Here is a 20,547-nt window from a genome sequence, read left to right on the forward strand (position 1 = left end):
ACAGGGCAGAGGTCTGACATCAGAGAACAGACTGTGACATCACAGAGCAGGCTGTGACATCCCAGACAGGCTGTGTGACATTAGAGAATGGGCTGTGACATCCCAGAGCAGGCTGTGACATCCCAGACAGGCTGTGTGACATCCCAGGAGGGCTGTGCGAGGTAACTGGGTTGCTGACTCTGCCCCAGCTCCCCCTCACAGTTTCTCCCAACAACTCCAATGCTGTTCATGCCCAGCAGGGTTGTCCCCCCACCCCCCAGCCCCGCTTCAAATGGAGCCACAGCCTCCAGCAAAGGATATTTCACAGGATCCAGCAAAGAGACTAACTGACCACCAGGCACAAACCCGATGAGTTGTGGTTCCCACTGCAGGGGCACTTGGACCTTGGCTCTGCACAGGAGAGCTCTTCATCCCCTTTCTCTCTTTTCCTCCCTGTGGGCATGGAGGGAACTCCTGACTTCAGCCTGTGACTTGTGTGTGCAAAGAGCAAATCTGGGCAGAATTGGGGCAGGGAGGGTTTGGGGGGACCTTGGGATCTGTGCTGGGCACAGAAGGTGTTCTCCATTGCTCTGAGACTGTCAGCTGTGGGAAGTGGATTTAATACCCAGCAGAGGAATGACTTTTGCATTTGATGGAGCTGTGCCTTCCCTTGGCTTTGTTGGCTGACAATCAATGAACATCCCTCTGTGTCTTGGGCAGCTCCTTCTCCAAGGAAAGCAGGTGGGAGTTGGAGCCAAGGAGCTGAAAGCTGCAGGTGCAGCCTGGGCTGGAGGGAGCTGAGATTTGCACAAGGCTGCTCTGAGTGCCAGGGCTTGGATGGGGGAAATGGTGGGGTGGGGGTAGGGACAGAGTCTGATTGATTGTCAGCCATGAAATGTCTTGATTTTCATGTCTATTCAGACTGCATGAGGAAGTACTTGGATTCAATGTCAATTGGAAATTGCACATATCAATTTATGAACAGGAAAAAAAACAGCAACTAAGCCGGACCTAAAAACTGTTTTCTCCTTGTCTTTTTTAATAGAATACATTCAGTTTGAATACACTCCTGGAATTTGTCTAATTAACCACAAAAGATTTGAAAACTTAAATCAAATTATCCCCAGAGGCTTGGCTTGTTGAGGGGTTCTGAATGTTAATGAGCCCTGGGACACTGAATTCCTGCACTGAAGAGCTGAAGGCTGAACAAGCCTCTGGAGCAGTGAAATCCAGCAGCAGCCTCGAAGTTGCTGAGGATGTCAGCAGCCCCCACTGAGGCCATCCCTGCCCAGAGACTGTGGGGGATTGGGCAGACAAGGAGAGCGTCCCTGGGGCTGGGCCAGCAGAACTCAGAGGCACCAGCGGCTCCAGCTGGGCAATGGAGTGTGGAATGTGGCTGGGAAAGCCCTGCCTGGGCTGTGCCAAGCAGGACAGACAAGCCCTGCCTCACATCCCCCAAACACCTCTCTCAAGGAGGCATTTAAAAGGAATTATAATTGTTTGTATCCTCTGAGTTGGATGTACTGGTGAAATACTGACAAGATCCTCAAGAGGTCAAAACAACAAAACTGATTTTACTGGTAACTTTAGAAAATTAGAGAAACTTGACTAAAGGTTTAATACAACATTCCATGAACAAAAAACACTTCTTTAAGCCTGAAATTTGCCCATCCAACTTCACAAACTCTTAGCATATTCAATTTTAATTTACTCAAAATTTGCAAGAGGAGGGAATTAGAAGAAGTCAGAAAAAAGAGATAAAGACAAAAAAGATACAGAGAAGCACACACAGAGCTACCAACTCCTGGATTCCAGCAGTGTTCAGATGGAAATTCCAAGAGGAGGTAGGGTCAACATGTGACCTTGCCTCATGGTCAGCCTTCAATACCCCTTGGTCTTCCTGGGCCCTTCCCCCAGGTGGGACTTGGGCTCATTTGGTCACTCAGGAGCTGGGCTGGGGCTCCAGAGGTGGCTGTGGAGCATTGCCTGTGCTGTGCCAGGGACTGGCAGCCACTGCTGGGCTGGGATAGAGGCTCTGGGGGGATTGGGGTTGCAGGGCAGGGCAGGGCAGTGCTGGGGTTCCAGGGCAGGGCAAGGCTGCACCTGCTCCTTCCTCCCCCACACACAAAATGTTTCTTGCTAACAATCTTCTCCTGTCTGTCACAGTAGGGAATGTTGGAGGTGAAATCCCAGTTCTGGCCATGGGCACCTGGAAAAGAAGGAGAGGTCTTTTCCATAGGAAGGAAAGGGCAGAGCCCCAGTGTTTGGAAGTCAGGTGAGAGTCTCACTAGGCGAGCCAGACTTGTCAGGAATGGCAGATTTTGTTTGGGAGCAGTCTTTGAATTTAGGGAATTTTGGAGGTGGAAGCCAAATCTCAGCCATGGGTGTCCGGAGAAGCAGGACAGTTCTTTCCACAAGAAGAAAAGCATGGACCCTTCCCCAGAGATTTGGGGACTGATGAGAGGTGACCCTCATTAAACCGCTGTCAGCCAGTCTTGTCCTGGCAATATTGCTATGGAAATAATCCCTGGATATAAGGAAATCTGGAGATGAAATCCCAATTCTGGCCATGGGTGCCTGCAGGTGAAGGAGAGATCTTTTCCATATGAAACAAAGTATGGAGCACCAGTGTTTCAACAGCAGATGAGAAGAGACCTTCAACATGCCATGGTCATTTGGACAAGTCAGGCAGTCCACGGAAGGCCAAACCAGCCAGACCTGTTCTGTGTTGCCGTGGTTTTAAGCAGCCCTGCAGTATCACCATGGTCCCCTTGGTTCCATGGGGTCCAGGAGTGTCACAATGGTGCTTTGATTCAATGGGGTCACACAATGTCACAATGGCACCTTTGGTTCCAGAAGGCCCCACTGTGTCACAATGGTCCCAATGATTCCATGAGGCCTTGCAGTGTCACAATGGTCTCCGTCATTCCCCAGGCCCCACAATGACATGTGACTCCTCTGTTCCATGAGCCCTGCAATGTCACAATGGACCTTTGGACCATGGGGTTTTGCAGTGTCACAATGGTCTCCTTTGGCTCCACAGTGTCACAATGGACCACTGATGACACCAGGCCCCACAATGTCCAATGGACCTTTGGTTCCATGCAGCCCTGCAATGTCACAAAGGCCTCTTGTTTTCACAAGGCCCCACAGCATCACAATGGTTTTCTTGGTTCTGTGGGGAACCCCAGGGTCACAATGGTCTCACTGGTTCCATGAGGCCTCTCAGAGTCACAATGCTTTGCTTATGCCATGGGGCCTCATAGTGTCACAATGGTCTCCATGATCCCATGACTCCATTGTGTGTCACAATGGCCCCTTGGTTCCATGAGACTGTGAAGTCTCTTAATGGTCTCTCCATTGTTACATGAGGCCTTGCAATGTCACAATGGACCTTTGGCACTATAGGGCCCCACAGTGTCACAATGGTCCCTTGGTGTCACAGGGCCCCACAGTGTCACCACGGTCCCTTGCTTCCATGGGCCCTGTGCTGCTGCATTCCCCCCTCCCCTTCTCAGGCCGCCCTGCCAGCTCAGAAATGCTCCTTGGGCCTCGGCCTTGGCCAACAGCCCCTGGGCTCAACTCCTCTGCAGCTCAGCACAAACACTGTCTGCTCCAGGCACTGCTGTGCCCAACCAGCTCCTGGTTGCTGTAGGAGCAGCCCTGGGAATGGTTTTGTTCCCTCAGTGGTACAACATCCCTGTTCTCACAGTGCCAAAGAAAGCTGTTGATGCCAAGTGCGGCCAGGATGAACCATTGCTGTGACTGCAGCCCCTCTCTTGGGGCCCTACAAACAGCGCTGCAAAAGGAGCCCCTTGGAGCTCTCCTGGGCCAGCGACTCCCTCTGAGTGGGGCCTCTCCCAGCCGGGAACTCTCCCGTTTGCTGCACTCGGGGATCCTGAACAACGAGGGAGCCTGGGCCGATCCCCCCACTCCTCCAGGCTCAACCCTTCACCCGCTGGGGAGATGCCAAAGGATCCACAGGGAGAATGTCCTGCCCTCAGGGGAATTTCTCACAGGTGCCTTGCACTGACTCTTTGTGTCTGTGTGCACACAGGAGTGCCTGTGCTGGGGAAATGTGGCAGAAATGCTGCTCTCAGAGGGGTTGGAGTGCTTTGGATAGCTGAGTCAGTCAGGCCTGTAAGTCAGGTTAAGTCACAAGGTCTAAAAGAATTTAAATGCTGCTAAGAGTTGTTCTTTTGCTAAGTTTAATATAAGTTATAAAGTAAGTTAAATACTGTTAAGTGTTATTCCTCTTTTAAATTGCTAAGTCAGAGGTTTTAAGTTAGGTTAAATACTGTTAAGCTGTGTTCTTTTGCTAAATTGTGAAGTTGACAGTGTCAGTTTAGGTAAAAATATAAGTTATGTCCTGTTAAGTTTGAGCTCTGTTCAGCTTTTAGGCCGTATTTCTTTTATGCTTGCCCTCACTGTCCTGTTGTCACACACACACACATAAGGAGAGTTCTCTGTTCATTTCTGGTTTGATTGCCTAGATTTTGTCTGGTTTTGTTGTTGGTTTGTTTCTTGGTTGTGTCTGAAGTGTCCAGTCAAGAGTTGCTTTTCCGAAGGAACTTTGTGGTGCTGTTGCTTACCACTAACTGTGGTCGTTGCTGATCCCTTGCTGGGGATTTTTTCAGTGCTCTCAAGCCCTCGTTCATAACAGGGTGAAGGAGCCCTGGCCCAGGCTCTGTCCCTGGGGGACACGGGGATGCTGCCGGGGGGTCCCTGTCCCCCTGTCCCACCCCCAGGGCCCCGGCCCCCCGTCCCCGTGTCAGGCTCTGGGGTCGATCTCATGGAACATCCTCTGGGGGAGGCTGCGGCGCCAGGGGCGGGGGGACCCGGGGGGACAGGGGACCCCTCTGTGCACGAGCAGGGTTGGACTGCTCTGGGGGAACTGTGAGGGGGCTGGGGCAGAGTGACCTCCCCAGTGACCTCACAGTGCCCCCTGTGATGTCACCCAGCCCCTGTGATGGCACACAGCCCATTTGTGATGCCACAGCCCTCATTATGATGTCACAGTTAATCTTGTGATATTACACATCCTCCCCTGGGATGTCACACAGCCATTCTGTGATGTCACAACCCCTGTGTGATGTCACACAGGTGCCCTGTGATGGCAGAATCCATTCTATGATGTCACAGAGCCTACTCTATGATGTCATAGGCAACTCTGTGATGACACACTACTGCTCTGTGATGTCACAGGCTGCTCTGTGATGTCACAAAGCCCCTTCATGATATCACAAGGGCCAGTGCTAGAATATCACTCTGTGATACCATAAAGCTGCTCTGTGATGTCACAGAAAATTTGATGATGTCACAAAGTCACCATGTGATGTCACAGTCTGTTCTGTAATGTCACATCTGGCTCTATGATGCTACTTAGTCACCTAGTGATGTCACAACCCACTCTCTGATGTCACAGAGCCACCTTCCATGACGACAGAGTGTGCTCCATGGCCTCACATCCTACTCTATGACATTACAGACAGCTCTGTGATGTCACAACCCCCTCAGTGATGTCAAAAAACCCTCTCTGTGATACCATACTGCCACTCTGTAATGTCACAGCACACACTTTCACCTCACAGCCTGCTCTATGATGTCATACAGCCATGCCATGATGTCACCGCCTGCTCTGTGATGTCACAGAATCCCCTCTATGATGTTGTAGTTGCTCAGTGACCTCACACAACAAACTCTGATGTCATAGCCCAACCTGTGACCTCACACAGCCCACTCCGTGCTGTCACACAGCCCCTTGCTGACATCACAGCTGCTCTGTGCCTCCATGACACAGCCACAGAGGTGCCGCTGTGACAGAGCCCCCTCTAGGACATCCCCCAGCCCCTGCCAGTGCTGAGCCCCTGTCAGCTCTGTCTGTGCCTTGCTGCTGTCCCTGAGCTGCCCTGGCAATGCCCCAGCCCTGCTGGGCTGTGCACAGGAGCTGTTCCTGGCCAGAGCTGTCTCTCTGCAGCGCTGCCCTTGCCAGGAGCTGCCTCTGGGCCAGGAGCCTGGCCCAGCTCAGCAGCACAAACACAGCAGCAGGACTTTAATGACCCTCTGGGGCTTGGGTGCTCTTTGCATCAGACTCAGTCCCTCAGAGTGTGCTCAGAGAACTTCTCAGGGACTCAAAAAGAGAGTGAAACACAGAAGTTTCTCATACTTTAAACCGATCCTTCTGAGGGACAGGACTGAGAAAGTGTCCCCAGGTTGAAGCCAGAGAACAACACTGGAGGCGGTGATGACAGGTGGGGAGAAGCGAGGAAAAGATGTCTGTGATGCTGAGCAAACCTGCGCCTCTGTCCCTGCAGGCTGTCGTCATCCCCCGGCTGCCCCACCTGGCTGGCCTCTTCCTTTGCTGACAGCTCTGCCTCTGCCTGCCTCTGCCTGCCCACACAAAGCCTTGGGCTGCTCCAGGCGCCTTCTGGGGGATGTGTTGCACCACAGCCCTGGCCTGGCAGGGAAATTCCTTTCTCCCACTGTCCAGTCTGGGCCTCCCCAGCTACCCTTACCACAATTATTTCTTCTTCAGGCTCATTCCCACTATGAAGAAAAGCTCCAGTCTCTCTGAAACCACCCTTCACTCCCTCCCGGAATACACTTGTTCTGTCCTCAGTCTCCTGCCATTGAGCCCAGAGCCTGTAGCCTCCTCCCACTGGTTATGTGATGAGGCCTCCAAACCCCATCTTGGGAGATTTTTGGGTCCTCTCCAAGGTCTGTGAAAATAGAAGAATAGTGGTCGAAATGATATTCTCCCAAATCTTGCAGTGACAGAACAAGGGTCAATATCTTTCAACTGAATGAGGGTGGATTTACATTTGTTAGAAGGAGGAAATATTCTACAAGGATGAGAGTGCACCAAACTGCAACTGTGTTCTTCCACAGAATTGGATTCCCCATCTCGGCAATGCTCCAAGATCAGGAGCTTTGTGCAACCTGACCCAATGAAACCCTGTCCCCTCCCCAAGGACAGAATTCCTGTTGTGTGGGTTCTCTGATGTGCTGGGTGCCCTCACACCGCTTCTGGCCAGAATGTCTGCTGAGGGCAGCCAAGCTGCTGCAGGGGCAGTGACCTCACAGCCATCACCATGGCAGCCCTGTCCCCTGGGCCTGGCTCTGCCCTTTCCTCTGCCCCTGCCTTGTCTCTGCTGGCATGAAGAATTTTGTCATTCATATCTTGTCCCCAAGGTGCTGGGGCCAATGGCTTCCCAGGCAGGGTCCTGGAGCAGAAGTGGCTTTTCAGAGCCCAGGCAGAAATGAGCCCTGAGGCAGCAGCTCTGCAGTGCTGGCCACCAGGCCGGGCTGCCAAGGGAGGCTTCTGGCCATGCCCTGCAAGCAGCTGCTGCTGCCAAGGTGCCTTTGGTGCCTCAGGCTCTGCCTGGCACAGCTCCCAGCACGGCACTCTGCCCTTGTGCCCGAGCCCTTCCCTGTGCTGGGGCTGGCCTGGGGCTTTTCCTGCAGCGGGACCTGCCCTGCTCCTGGCACAGGAAAGGCAGTTCCTGCTGGAGCAGGAGGCTCTGCCTGCAATGGGCTCCAACAACTCCAGCCAGGCCCTGTTGACTGCAAAATTGCTTCCTACAGCACTATATTCTAATAATTGTTATAATTCCGGTACTATGGTGAAATAACTGTGGTTAAGATCTTTCTGACTAGTCATGATCATAATCCATCAGGGCTGTATTTAGGTAAATTTATCTGTCATTCCATCATTAATCCTGTGGGACAAATTGCATTAAGGTTCCATTCCACCTGTCCAATCTTTACACCTTTGAAAAAGTCTGGGGCTGGGATGGGATCCAACCACTCCCAGTCTCCTGTATTAAAAGGAATTTTAGAAGTCTAGGTGCCCTGCAGGGGTTTGAGGATCCATGGTGGCTGTTGGGGGTCATTTCCCCACCTCATGTCTCAACAGAAATTTCTGCAATAAAGAAATAAAGCTTTTGCCTGAAGCTCCCACTGTGCCCATGACTGGAGCCCCTGTGAGTGTCTGGGACATCCCGGTTCTTTGGCAGCCTGGGGACTCCTGGGATGTCACCGTGGAGCCCCTGTGAGTACCTGTGACAGATCGGTGCCTTTGCAGCCCAAGGTGCCCTGGGATGTCACCATGGAATGGCTGTGACTGCCTCTGAGCACAGGGCTCTTTACCAACCCCAGAAACCCCTGGGAGGTGTCCATGGAGCCTCTGTGTCTGCCTGTGACATTCCAGCTCTTGAACAGCCTGGAGACTCTTAGAAAGTCCCCATGGAACCCCTCTGAGGGCCTGTGACAAATCTGATCCTTAGTGGGCAACCATCACCAGCCCCATTCCTATGGTCAGTTTCCATGGCAACCATCACCAGGCCCCTGTTCCCCCAGATCCACAGAATTGGCTGAGCTGGGAGGGACCCATCAGGATCCTGGAGTCCAAGTGCTGGCCCTGCACAGGACACCCCAACAATGCCAGCCTGGGCCTGGCAGCGATGTGCAAACACTGCTGGAGCTCAGAGAGCCCTGGAGCTGGGACCCTTCCCTGGGGAGCCTGGGCACTGCCCCAGCAGCCTCTGGAGAAAAACCTTTTCCTGAGATCCAACCTGAGCCTGCCCCAACTCAGCTGCAGCCGTTCCCTCCAGTCCTGTCCCTGGGCACCAGAGGGAAGAGGTTCCCACAGCCCCAGCCAGGGACCCGCTCCCAAGGCTGTTGCCATGGCCACCAGGGCTGGGACCAGCTGGGATGCTCGATTTCCACAGACTGGGTTTAGGAATGGGATTCCCCAGTTCTGTGCTCTTGTTAAAACCACTCATTCCCTTTCCCACCACCCATGGAGAGCAGAAAAGGCAAAGATCCTGGGCTGTGCTAAGAACAGTTTACTGCGAACAGCGGCAAGATAAGGAACAAACAGGAACAGCAACAATATTGATAGCTGGAATTAACCTACATATTTTGTTATGTAAAATTAAATTAAAATTAAATACGCCATGTAGGGAGTGTTTCCAGAGCCAAAATTGCCAATGACCCTGAGCTTGCATGGCCTCTTTGTGGGCAGCTGGATCCCGCACCAGAGGCTGGAAGAGATTAAATGGTTCAACCATTCACATACCTGGGAGAAGCTGAAGGACAAACTTCACAGGAACCCTCTTGTTGCCTATGACAAAGTGGTCAAAGCGTTTCAGCTGCAGGGAGCAGCTCAGGTGTTCCAAGATGTGCCACAGCCACTGCAGGAAATCCCAGCTGTGCCACCATGACAGGGGTGTGGTGTGGAGGAGGTGCATCCCAACCCTCTTCTAGGCAGGGCTGGAAAAGCCTGTGCCTGTCACAGTTTTGGGACAGACAGGCAACTTGACACTCCATGCAGCAACAGCCAATGTTTATTGAAGGGCAGCCCCTTTTGTAGGGGATTCAAATTTCCCACTCATGCAGAAGTGACGACAAAGGTTTCAACTCCGCCGAGCCCACTGGTTGCATCCCTGGCTCAAAGGAATTGGCTGGGGTCCCCTTGTTTGAGCCTGAATTCAGCCAATCACTTTCATTCTTATGCAGGTCCATTATCTGTTTTAATATCACGAGGGATACCCAAAGCAGCAAAGGCTAATTGCCGATGTGCAATTGCATCCCGACCTTTCTGCCCTGAATGTACTGATGCCCATATGGCAGAAGAAAAAGTATCAATTGATCTCCATGCACATATTTTAATTTTCCAAATTCTTGAATATATGTGACGTCAGTTTGCCAGATTTGTAATGCTTTTAATCCACGGGGATTAACCCCCATCTGTAATGGAGCAGTGTGGCCCTGGCAATCAGCACGTGTGTTTACTACGTTGCAAGCCTCTGTGCTGGAAAGCAGAAAATGTCCCCGTAGGGCTTGATTGCCTTGGTGAGAGAAGGCATGTGATGCCTTTGCCTGAGCCAGCATATCTGGCTGTGGTGCTGTCCAGGCAGGGCCAGCCAGGTGATCTGCTTGTGCATTGCCCTCTGTAATGAAACCTGGGAGATGTGTATGACTTCTAATATGAAGGATGTAATAAGGGCAAGTTCTGGCCAGAATGGCGTGCCACAAGGTTTTTAGCAAGCCAAATAATTGTGTGTTGTTAACTTCCTTTAATAGAGCTCAGTCCAATTTTTGTGTTCTATCTGCAACATGTGCAGATTCGGTAACTACATTCAAAGGAGTGTGGAGAAAACACTGAAAAGCCATAGCTACAGCACATAGCTCTACTAACTGAGGTGACCCAATCTCATGTCCTTCCAATATTTGCCTTCCTTCCATGTCACAATGGACTTTACCATTTTCCCAGACCCATCAGTGAATACAGCAATTCCTTTTTAAGGGTGTTCAACTGCTCAGGGGTTTTAGGGATAGCTCAGTGGTCTTACTCATTTGCAGCAGTGGTAAATGGTAGCCAATTTGTCCCTTGAAATTCTGTAAAGCACGCTGTAGAGATGTTCTGTTGGCACAGCACCATTCAAATTCTTCCTGCTTTACAGGGAAAATGATTTTAGATGGATCTTTTGCATTCAATTCCAAACATCTTTGAGGTCATTTAATAATTAAGCAGACAATTCATTTGTAGATGGTAGGGGCTGTCTTTTGTGGTTGATGGGGCAAGAACACCCACTGTAAAACATGCAAAGAGGTCAGACCACTGAGTATCCCATTGTCCAATGACAGCGGCAGTATGGAAATTAACATTGAAAATAAACACAGTGATACACACTCCCAGGCACACTTGGTGAACCTGTCTGTGAGAGCTGCTCTGCTATTTGAAGAGGATCTTTTGCCTCTGGGGTCAGTGTCCAGGGAGATGTTAAATTAGGATCACCCTTTAGAAGGTTGAACAAGGGTGCTAATTGCAGAGTGGTCAATCTGATATAGGGTCTGAGCCAGTTTATGGTACCCAAAAGTTTTGAGCATCATTTACATTTCTAATTTTTGTTGAAAATTGAATTGTCTGGGGCTGTATGAATCACACTTTGGAGTCCAAGGTATTTCCAAGGTGTTTGCTGCTGTATCTTTTCTGGTGCCACTTGCAGCCCAAATGCTTTTACTGCTTGCATCAGGCTTGGCCAAATGAGTGAAAGATCTTCTTTAGTTGGAATCGCTATTAAAATATCATCCATAAAATGGTAACAGTATGGCTCTGGGAATTGTTCCCTTACTGATGAAAGAACATGAGCAACATACCATTGGCAAATTATGGGGCTGTTTTTTAAACTTGAGGAAGAACTTTGCATTGATAACGCTCCACTAGTGCAGCGTTATTAATGGATGGCACAGTGAAGGCAAACTTTGGGATACCATTTGGATGCAGTGGAGTGGTAGAGAAGCAATCTTTTAGATACACAATTAGGATATCCCAATTGGCAGGAAACATTGTGGGAGATGGCATATCTGCCTGTAAGGCTCCTGTGCTCTCCATGACTGCATTGATCTTTCTTAAAATGTCGAGCAGCCTCCATTTCCCAGACTTCTTTTTTATAACAAACACAGGGGTGTTCCAAGGGCTTATGGATGATTCTATGTGCCCTTGAGCCAGTTGTTCCTGCACCAAATTCTTAAGGGCATGTAGCTTCTGTTTCTCAAGGGGCCACTGTGGCACCCAGACAGGCTGAGTGTTAAGCCATTTTAAGGCTGGCGTGGGATGTTTCACAGTCTTTAGGACAGTGGTTGCCATTAAAAATTCATCCCCACCCTGACTCCCCAAGCAGATAAAATATTCCTTCCCTACAGGTTCAGTGGTGCTGCCGTGATGTAAGATCTCATGGTAGCTGTTTGACCCTCAGGATTTTTTTACAAAGACAAGGGTACCATCCCACCATGGCCAGGCATGGTCTCACCATGGCTAGGCATGGCTGTAGGGGTGTTTTCAGGCCCAGCAAAGCATGCAGAGGTGGCTCTGCCACAGGCAGAGACAGCTACAGGGGTTTCAACCATTGCAGCATATAACAGAGGGGCTGGAATCTCACAGGGGCTGGGCACTGCTTCTGTGATCTCAGCCAGTGTGGCAGGGCTTGGCGGAGTGGCAGCAAGCCCTGATCCACAGCCAGGCATCCTACCACAGGGGCAAGGCATCTCACAGCAGGGATGGCTGGGTGCCTTGCAGTGGCTGCAGTGGCAAAGCGCCTCCCTGCCACTCCCAAGCATCACTTCTGGGGTCCCAGCTGGTGCAGCAGGGCATGGGGGAGCAGCAGAGTGCCTGTTCAGTGCGAGTCTGCAGCACAGCGTCTCTCTACCCTCTGGATTGGCAGCACCATGCTTGGTTGACAACACGCACTGGTCTTGGGTGGTTGTGGAGGTTTCTGCCAGCCAGCAGAACAAGGAGCAGCAGAGCACGGAGCAGCAAAGCAGCCAGGCATTGCAGGGGTCTCAGCAGCCATGGCAGGGCACAGAGGGGCTGCAGGGTGCCCATTCAACACAGCACGGCTGCTTGGGGCATCTCTGCTGCCGGCCCCAGGGATGGTGCACTCTGCTGACAACATGTGTAGAAGAGTGGAAGACACTGGGGCATACTGTGGATGACAATAGGAGGAACTGGAAGGGACTCAGGTGTATTGGAAGGGACTGGAGAGGCACTGGGGTCATACTGGTCTGTACTGGGGATGAACAGGGCTGTGCTGGGAGGGACTGGAAGGGTTGAATGGGCTATTCCCACCTCCACTGTCTCCCATTTGCCGATGGTCCTGCCCATCACAGCCAGCAGCCAATCAGCGCAGGGATTGGGGTCTTGGGAGCAGTACCTGGTGTCAGCGCCATTTTTATTTTTGCCTACAACTCCCGTCATGCCCAGCGGCCCGTTAAAGCCCCATTGGAGCTGGGACTACAACGCCCGTCATGCCCCGCGCTCCACAGACCCCACCCCGGCATCCGCCCCCCATCTGTCCCGTGAGTGTCCCCCAGACCCTCCAGGATCCCTCAGTGCCCCTCAGCGCCCATTCGGGACCACCCAAAAGCGTCCCCGGATCCCCTGAGTGCTCCCAACCCCACAGATGCCGGGTACAGCCGCTTCTGGGAATTCATCTCCTCTCATCCCCTGCGGCCCCGGAGCCCCTCAGAGCACAGTCCCGCACCTAAAACTCGTGCCGTGCTCCGCGCCCTACAGAGCCCAGTTGGAGCTCCCCAAGCGCCCCCCAGGTATTACCGAACCATTTACGTTCCCCCCGAGGACCTCACGTCGCGGCTCGGACCCTGAAGTGTTCCCCAAGTGCCTTCCTGAACCCCCAAACGCCGCGGTCCAGCCACTTCCGGGACTACAGCTCCCATCATGCCCAGCGGCGCACGTACAGCGGTCTTCAAGCCGGGACTTCATCTCCCGTCATGCCCCGCCATCACCAAAAGCCATTGCAGCTGCGCATACAACTCCCGTGGTGCTCTGCGGCCCCGTTTAACCGTATTCTACCCGCGCCTACAGCTCCCATCACCCCCCGCGCCCCAGAGAGCCCCGTTCGAGCCCCCCAAGGGCCCGCCTGGACCCGAAGGGCCCCAAATTCCCCTCCCTGACCTCCAGCAAGGGCCCCCCTGGACCCCCAAGTGCTCCCCTGGACCCCGAACTGTCCCTCAGAACTCCTGAGTGCCCCTCCAAGTGCCCACCCGGCTCCCCCAAGTGTAGTCCATACCCTCAAGTTTTTTCTAAATTCCCTCCCCAGACCCACAACTGCCTCAAATGTGCCCCAGAAATGTCTCCCTGGACACCAAAGGGCTCTCCCATGCCCCTGTCTGAGAAAAAGATGATAAAAATGATGACAAAATGACTGGACATATTACTAATTACCATAAAGAGGAAGAAATAAATAGCCAATAGACCTTAATTAATTAAGGAAGGGGATTGTGCTACATAGAACCAAAGAACATTAATGTTCTTGGCTAGTAAAAATGTATAGATTTTTATGCAAATATAAAAACTAGGTAAGAAAAACCATTGTTAATATTATAAATGAAAATAAATATATACATAATTAAATAATCACACAAAATAATGTGTTACAAAATAAAATAAAAGAATAAATTACATTAACATTTTTTGATATTTTGGGATGTCAGTCCCAGGTGGGTTATGACAGACATGGTGAGGCTGGGGGTGAGGAGCAGGTTGTCCAAAAAGGGTCAGCCCAAAAAGGGCTCATTCGTATCCATGCCCAGACCTCCTAAGGAGACATTCAGCATCAAGATCACTTAGGGAATGCTTCTATCACCTCTTCTCTGCAATGAAAAATAAAAACCAAACTCACATATGTGATTAAAAAACCAAAAATCATGAGGTGCACTTTGACATCTTCCTCCTTAGCAGAACTCCAAACTGACTCCAATCACTGCACAAGCCCTGGAGACTTGAAGACAATTGAAGGGAGACAAAGAGCTCCTGAGGGCTTTCTGTGTTTTAATCAGCCCCACGGTGGATTTGGGGCTGGGTCCAGGAGCCTCAGGCACTGAGGGAAGGATGAAGAAGCTGCTCAAGGAGTCAGCAGCAAAACTCCAAGTGCCTTGGAGCATGGCTGGGCCCCAGTGAGGGCAGGGAGTGCCAAAGGCTCCCCAGGGACTGCTGAGAGCAGATCCTTGAGGCCAGGAGTGCGGGGAGCCCAAGGCTCTGGGCAGGGAACTGCAATGCTGAGCAAGGCCTGGGCTGGCTGGGGGAAGCAGAAAGGCCAAGCCCTGAGCCCAGCCCGGGCCAGCAGGGCCTGTCCCTCACGGGTGGCTCGGGGCTCTCTGTGGGGCAGGGGGATGTGAGGGGCAGCAAGGACAAATGCCATCAACCTGCAGCCCCTGCCAGCCTGGCCAGGGAGGCCGAGGGAGAGCCAAAGTGCAGCCCCTGCCAGGAAAGTTCCTGCTGTGGGGCCTCCAGAGGCGTTGCCCGAGCCCAGGGCACAAAGGCCTGGGTGCCTGTGGCCCTGCCAGCCCTGCCCAGCCCTCGGCCATCTGTCCTGCAGGCTGTGCCCCCTGTGAGTGCTGCTCCTGTGCCCTGGCCGGCTGCACTCGCCCCTCTCGCTGTGCCCCAGCATTTCTCAGCCAGCGTTTCTGTGCCCTCCCTGGGCTCCCTGCACCCAGCGCTGCCGGCTCCTGGCACACAGAGCCGGCCATGGCCCAGCCTCACGCTGCCACACCTCGAGCACCACAATTCCACCCTGGCAGGGACTTTGCTTTCTCCTCAGCTCCAGCCTGAACCTTCCAAGCTGCACTTTGGGGATGTTTCCTGCAATTCCCACTCCCAAGGAAAGCTCTGTCTCCTGCTGCTCACAAATAGAGAAAGGCTGGTGAGAGAAGTGCTGGTCAGAGGCTGTTTGGGGTACAGTGACCATGAAGACCATGAAATTATTGAGTTTTTAAATATTCCATGAAAGAAGGAGGGGCATCAATAAATCTTCTACACTGGACTTTTAAGGGCAGACTTTGGCCTATTAAGGGTGCAGATTTCGGGAGTACCAAGTCAGGAACTGATTCTTTTTAAGGGAAACAGCCCTTAAAAACACAGGGTTCCAGGAAGGATGGACACACTTCAGCAAAGAAACCTTGATGGAGCAAGAGTAGGCTGTCCCTTTGTGCAGAAAGATGACCCAGAGGGGGAAATGACTGGTCTGGCTGGGCATGGAGTTTTTGCAGGAATTTAGGGGTTAAAAAGAGGGTGCAGCACCTTTGGACATAGGGGTAGGTAAATCAAGAAATGTTTAAGGATGTTGTTAGGTTGTGCAGATAGAAAAATAAGAGAGGTGAAAGATCAATTAGGATTTAACTTGGATACTTCTGTGAAGGATAATTATTATGTATTTATAAGCACATTAATGGCAAAAGGAGGGGTAAGGATAACCTGCATTTCTTATTGTGAGGGATATGGTTACCAAAGATGAAGAATGGGCAGAGGTACTTCACCCCTTCTTTGCCTCAGTTTTCAACAATAAGACAGGCCATCCTCAGGACAAGCGTTCTCCTGAGCTGGTAGATGGGCACAGGCAGCAGAACAGCCCCCCTGGAATACAGGAGGAAGCAGTTGCTGACCTGCTGAGCCACTCAGATGCTCACAGGTGTCTCTGGGAATAGATGGGATCCATCCCAGGGGGATGAGGGAGCTGGTGGATGAGCTCCCCAAACTGCTCTCCATCATTTACCATCAGTCCTGGCTCGCAGGGAGGTCCCAGAGGAGTGGAGGTGCCAATGTGAGCCCATCCCCAAGAAGGGCTGGAAGGAGGATCTGGGGAACTCCAGGTCTGTCAGCCTGACCTGGGTGCCTGGCAAGGTTATGGAACAGATCACCCTGAGAGCCATCACAGGGCACCCACAGGATGGCCGAGGGATCAGAGCCAGCCAGGGTGGATTTCAATATCTGCACTGATGATCTGCGTGAGGGAATTGAGTCCAGCATCAGCAAATTTGCAGATGACACCATCTGGGTGTGACTGTGGATCTGCTGGAGGGGAGGAGGGCTCTGCACAGGGCCCTGGACAGGATGGATCCAGGGCCCAAATCCAACAAGGTGAGGTTTAACAAGTCCCAGTGCCGGGTCCTGCACTTTGGCCACAACAACCCCTGCAGCACTACAGGCTGGGGACAGAGTGGCTGGAGAGCAGCCAGGCAGAAAGGGACCTGCAGGGACTGATGGACAGCAGGCTGGACATGGGCCAGCAGTGTGCCCAGGTGGCCAAGAAGGCCAGTGGCTCCTGGCCTGGATCAGGAATGGTGTGGCCAGCAGGAGCAGGGCAGTGATTCTACCCATGGTGCCAAGTCAGGAACTGAAATGGGGAGTGGGGCCAGAGAGGAAAGGGCAAACAGGGATGGGCTGTTTGCAGAGGAGGGGACAGGGATGGGTAATAGGAAGAAATTTGTACTGCTAGGAGTAAAGAAGAAAAAGTGAAGCAAAGGAAATGCTTGTGGCAGTTTGCGGGTGGCTGCCAGGCTGCCCTGCTCTGAGCAACAGCGTCTGCAGTGGCACAGGAAACTCCCAGCTGATGGGAACAAAGTTTCTGGCTGACTGCAGAGGCCAGGACAAAGCTGAGTGGTTTCCCTGGTGTCCCCCAGCCCTTGCTGGCCCCAGGGGCTGATGGCATTTGTGCTCCCTCAGGTTCATGTCCCCACAGCAGCAGCATGGGGGTGCTCCCGCCTGCTCTGTGCAATGCAAACAGGGGCTCCTGAGCCAGTGCTGCCGTGGCTGTGCCTGCAAGGATGCGGCACCTGTGTGAGCTGGGGGAGAGGCCAGGGCTGCAGAGGGGGGATGTTGTTGGCAGCTCCATGAGGACGCTCTGGGATGCTGCCCTGGGCTGTGCAGCACACTGGGGATGGATCAGCCCCTGCTCTGCTGCTCCTTCCCATCTCCCCCAGGGCCCTTGCAGAGCCCCAGCCATGCTGTTTGCCCCCAGCCTGCCCACGGCCAGCCTGGGGCTGCTCACCCTGGGGCTTTTCTGTGCTGAGCATTGGCCTGGCCGTGTTCTTGAGAGAGCCTGGGCAAGGAGCCTGCAGCCCCCAGGGCCTGGCCTGAGGCGTCAGCACTGCCCCAGCAGTGCCCATGGCCTGTCCCTGCTGCAGCTCCGGCACTGCCACCCCCAGGACTGTGCCCGGCCCCGAGAGCACTCAGGCCCTGCAGCAACACCAGGGCCACCAGGGCAGCGGGGCAGGGCCACGGCAGCAGCACTGGCAACACCAAGTGCTGCTGCTGCTGCTGGGCACAGCTGCTGGGCCAGCACTGATCTGCCCCAGCTCTGCACACAGACATTGCTGCTGCAGCTCCAGAGAAGGCAGCAAAAGGGCATCTCTGCAGAAAACTCTGCTGGGAGATCCTTTTGTTGCTTTAAAGCACAGACCCTCATTGACACAACGTGTGGCCACAGGGAAGGTGGAGAGAAACAAAATGAGAAATGGCAGAAAGGAAGGATTTTCTTTATGGTCAATATGAAAAAGAGTAAAACAATGAAAATAACTCCAAAATGAAACCAAAAACAAGGACAAAGATTACTTTTATTACAAATGATTTTCAGATATTAGACAGCAGTTTATTGTTGCTGATACCACCCTTTCATCAGTCTTCTCACTGCAGCCTTGAGCTCCTGGTTCCTCAGGCTGTAGATGAGGGGGTTCAGGGCTGGAGGCACCACCGAGTACAGAACTGACAGGGCCAGATCCAGGGATGGGGAGGACATGGATGGGGGCTTCAAGTAAGCAATCATAATAGTGCTGAGGAACAGAGAGACCACGGCCAGGTGAGGGAGGCAGGTGGAAAAGGCTTTGTGACGCCCCTGCTCAGATGGGATCCTCAGCACAGCCCTGAAGATCTGCACATAGGAGAAAACAATGAACACAAAACAACCAAGTCCTAAACAGATGGAAAACACAAGAAATCCAAGTTCCCTGAGGTAGGATTTGGAGCAGGAGAGTTTGAGGATTGCGGGGATTTCACAGAAGAACTGGCCCAGGGCATTGCCATGGCACAGAGGCAGGGAAAATGTATTGGCCGTGTGCAGCAGTGAATAGAGAAACGCACTGGCCCAGGCAGCTGCTGCCATGTGGGCACAAGCTCTGCTGCCCAGGAGGGTCCCATAGTGCAGGGGTTTGCAGATGGACACGTAGCGGTCGTAGCACATGACGGTCAGGAGATAAAACTCTGCTCCAATGAAGAACAGAAAGAAAAAGAGCTGTGCAGCACATCCTGTGTAGGAGATGGTGGTGGTGTCCCAGAGGGAATTGTGCATGGCTTTGGGGACAGTGGTGCAGATGGAGCCCAGGTCGCTGAGGGCCAGGTTGAGCAGGAAGAAGAACATGGGCGTGTGCAGGTGGTGGCCGCAGGCTACGGCGCTGATGATGAGGCCGTTGGCCAGGAGGGCAGCCAGGGAGATGCCCAGCAAGAGGCAGAAGTGCAGGAGCTGCAGCTGCCGCGTGTCTGCCAATGCCAGCAGGAGGAAGTGGCTGATGGAGCTGCTGTTGGACATTTGTGCTCTCTTGGCAAGGGGATCTGTATAAAACTAATCATGGAATAGTTGGGTTTGCAGAGGACTTTAAATATCCCAGCACAGCCTGGGGGCACTTTCCCCCCACTGCCTGCCCAGGGCTCTGCTGCCTGGAGCTGTCCCTGCCAGCAGCTGCTTCCCTGTGCTCAGGGCTGGGTCCTGCCAGTGCTGCCAGAGCCCAGCCCAGCCCTGGGGGCTCAGCTCTGCCCTGCAGACCCCTCCCAGTTCTGGCACTGCCCAGGGGCAGCTCTGGCTCTGCAGGCTCTGATGGCAACGTCAGAGCAACCCTGAGGTGGCTGGAAAAGCGACACTGATGCTGCCTGTGATGATTTTTGTCACTGCCTAGTTAATAACCATCTGAGAAAAAAGATTTTTATTTTTCTCACCCTGAAGTGAGAGATGAATATCTGTGTGCAATTTCCCATCCAGGCAACAACAGCAGTAGATTAAAATCGCAGCATTTTCCCTTTTATGCAGCCCCTTCTCGCTCTGGTTCTTATATAACCTCATTCAAAATGTTCTGCAGTTAAATGGCATGCTGGGAGCAGTCCTGAACAATGCGGCATTCTCCCCAGAAAAGTAGAATATTTCCAAGCCTTCCCAGCTGTCTCCTTCCCCCCAGATCTTGTCCCCCAGTGCTGGGAGCAGCTGGCAGGGCTGGCTGAGAGCTGTCCCTGGCAGGCAGCAGAGTCCCTGCCCCAGCACAGCGCCCTGGGCTGCAGGAGCCTGCTCTGCAGGACAGCCCTGGGCACCCCTGGCTGCTCTGCACAAGAGACAATCAGAGAATGTACTCACAGGGTCTGTAGGCATTGGGATGTTCCAGCTTTAGGAGATGGCTCCAGGAGCTGCAGCTGCGTTATCCTGCAGCCAGAGGTTCCTGTGCCAAGGGCTGGCAGTGATTCTGCCCCAGGCACTTCTCAGCACCTTCCCAGCCCTGACTGATTGAAGCTCTCTGTGCCTCTGGGCTGTGCCCGGGCTGGCTGCAGGCAGTGCCCCAGCCCTGCTGGGCTGGCAGAAGAGCTGCTCCTCAACAGAAATGTGCTTTTGAAGCTCTTCTTGCTTACCAGGAGCTGCCTCTGTGCCAGGAGCCCAGCCCAGTTCAGCAGCACAGACACAGCAGCAGGACTTTAATGACCCTCTGGGGCTTTGTGCTCAGGCCCTGAACAGCAGTCCCTGAGAGGCAGCTGAAGAAACCTCTCCAGAACTCCAAGGCACAATCCAACTCCAAAGTTTCTTGGACTTTTAATGGGTCCCTGGGAGGGACCGAGACACTGAGAAAGTGTTCCCAAGCCCCAGGCAGAGCAGAGAACTGGAGGCAGTGATGACAGGTGGGGACAAAGAGAAGCCAAGTCTTGGTGGCCTGGGGCACAGCAGCAGGGTCTGTGCCACCAAGGGCTGGGAGGAGACACCTTGTCCTGAGGCCCTGGGGCCTCCGGGCACAGCCCCAGCCAGGCTGGGCACTGTCAGCCCCTTGTCCTGCCCTCAGCATCCCCCCCTAGCCCACATCCCAGTGGCCTCAAGGATCTGCTGGAAGGAGTCCCTGGGGAGCCTTGCTCAGCAATGGCCCTGGGGGCTCCTGAATGCTCTCAGGGACTGCAGGTTTTTCAAAGGACTTTGGGTTTTGCTTTCGCCTTGGAGTCTCTGAGAAGTCTGTGCAATCATGGCCTCC

The 20,547-nt window shown here is 53.0% G+C and overlaps 2 protein-coding genes across 2 annotated transcripts in view; one reads left to right on the forward strand and one right to left on the reverse strand.

The window, feature by feature from the left end:
* Window positions 1-20,547, forward strand: part of LOC135287573 (zinc finger and SCAN domain-containing protein 2-like) — a gene marked incomplete at its 5' end in the record, with an annotated part of 231,189 nt that overhangs the window by 184,226 nt on the left and 26,416 nt on the right. The window lies entirely within an intron of this gene.
* On the reverse strand, window positions 17,928-18,659 carry LOC135287533 (olfactory receptor 14C36-like; the record flags this gene model as incomplete). Its single annotated transcript, XM_064400826.1, has 1 exon — window positions 17,928-18,659. A coding segment is annotated over one exon (732 nt), but the record flags the coding sequence as incomplete, so codon positions are not given.

This window comes from Passer domesticus, chromosome 30, assembly GCF_036417665.1.
Source record: "Passer domesticus isolate bPasDom1 chromosome 30, bPasDom1.hap1, whole genome shotgun sequence".
Lineage (NCBI taxonomy): Eukaryota > Metazoa > Chordata > Aves > Passeriformes > Passeridae > Passer > Passer domesticus.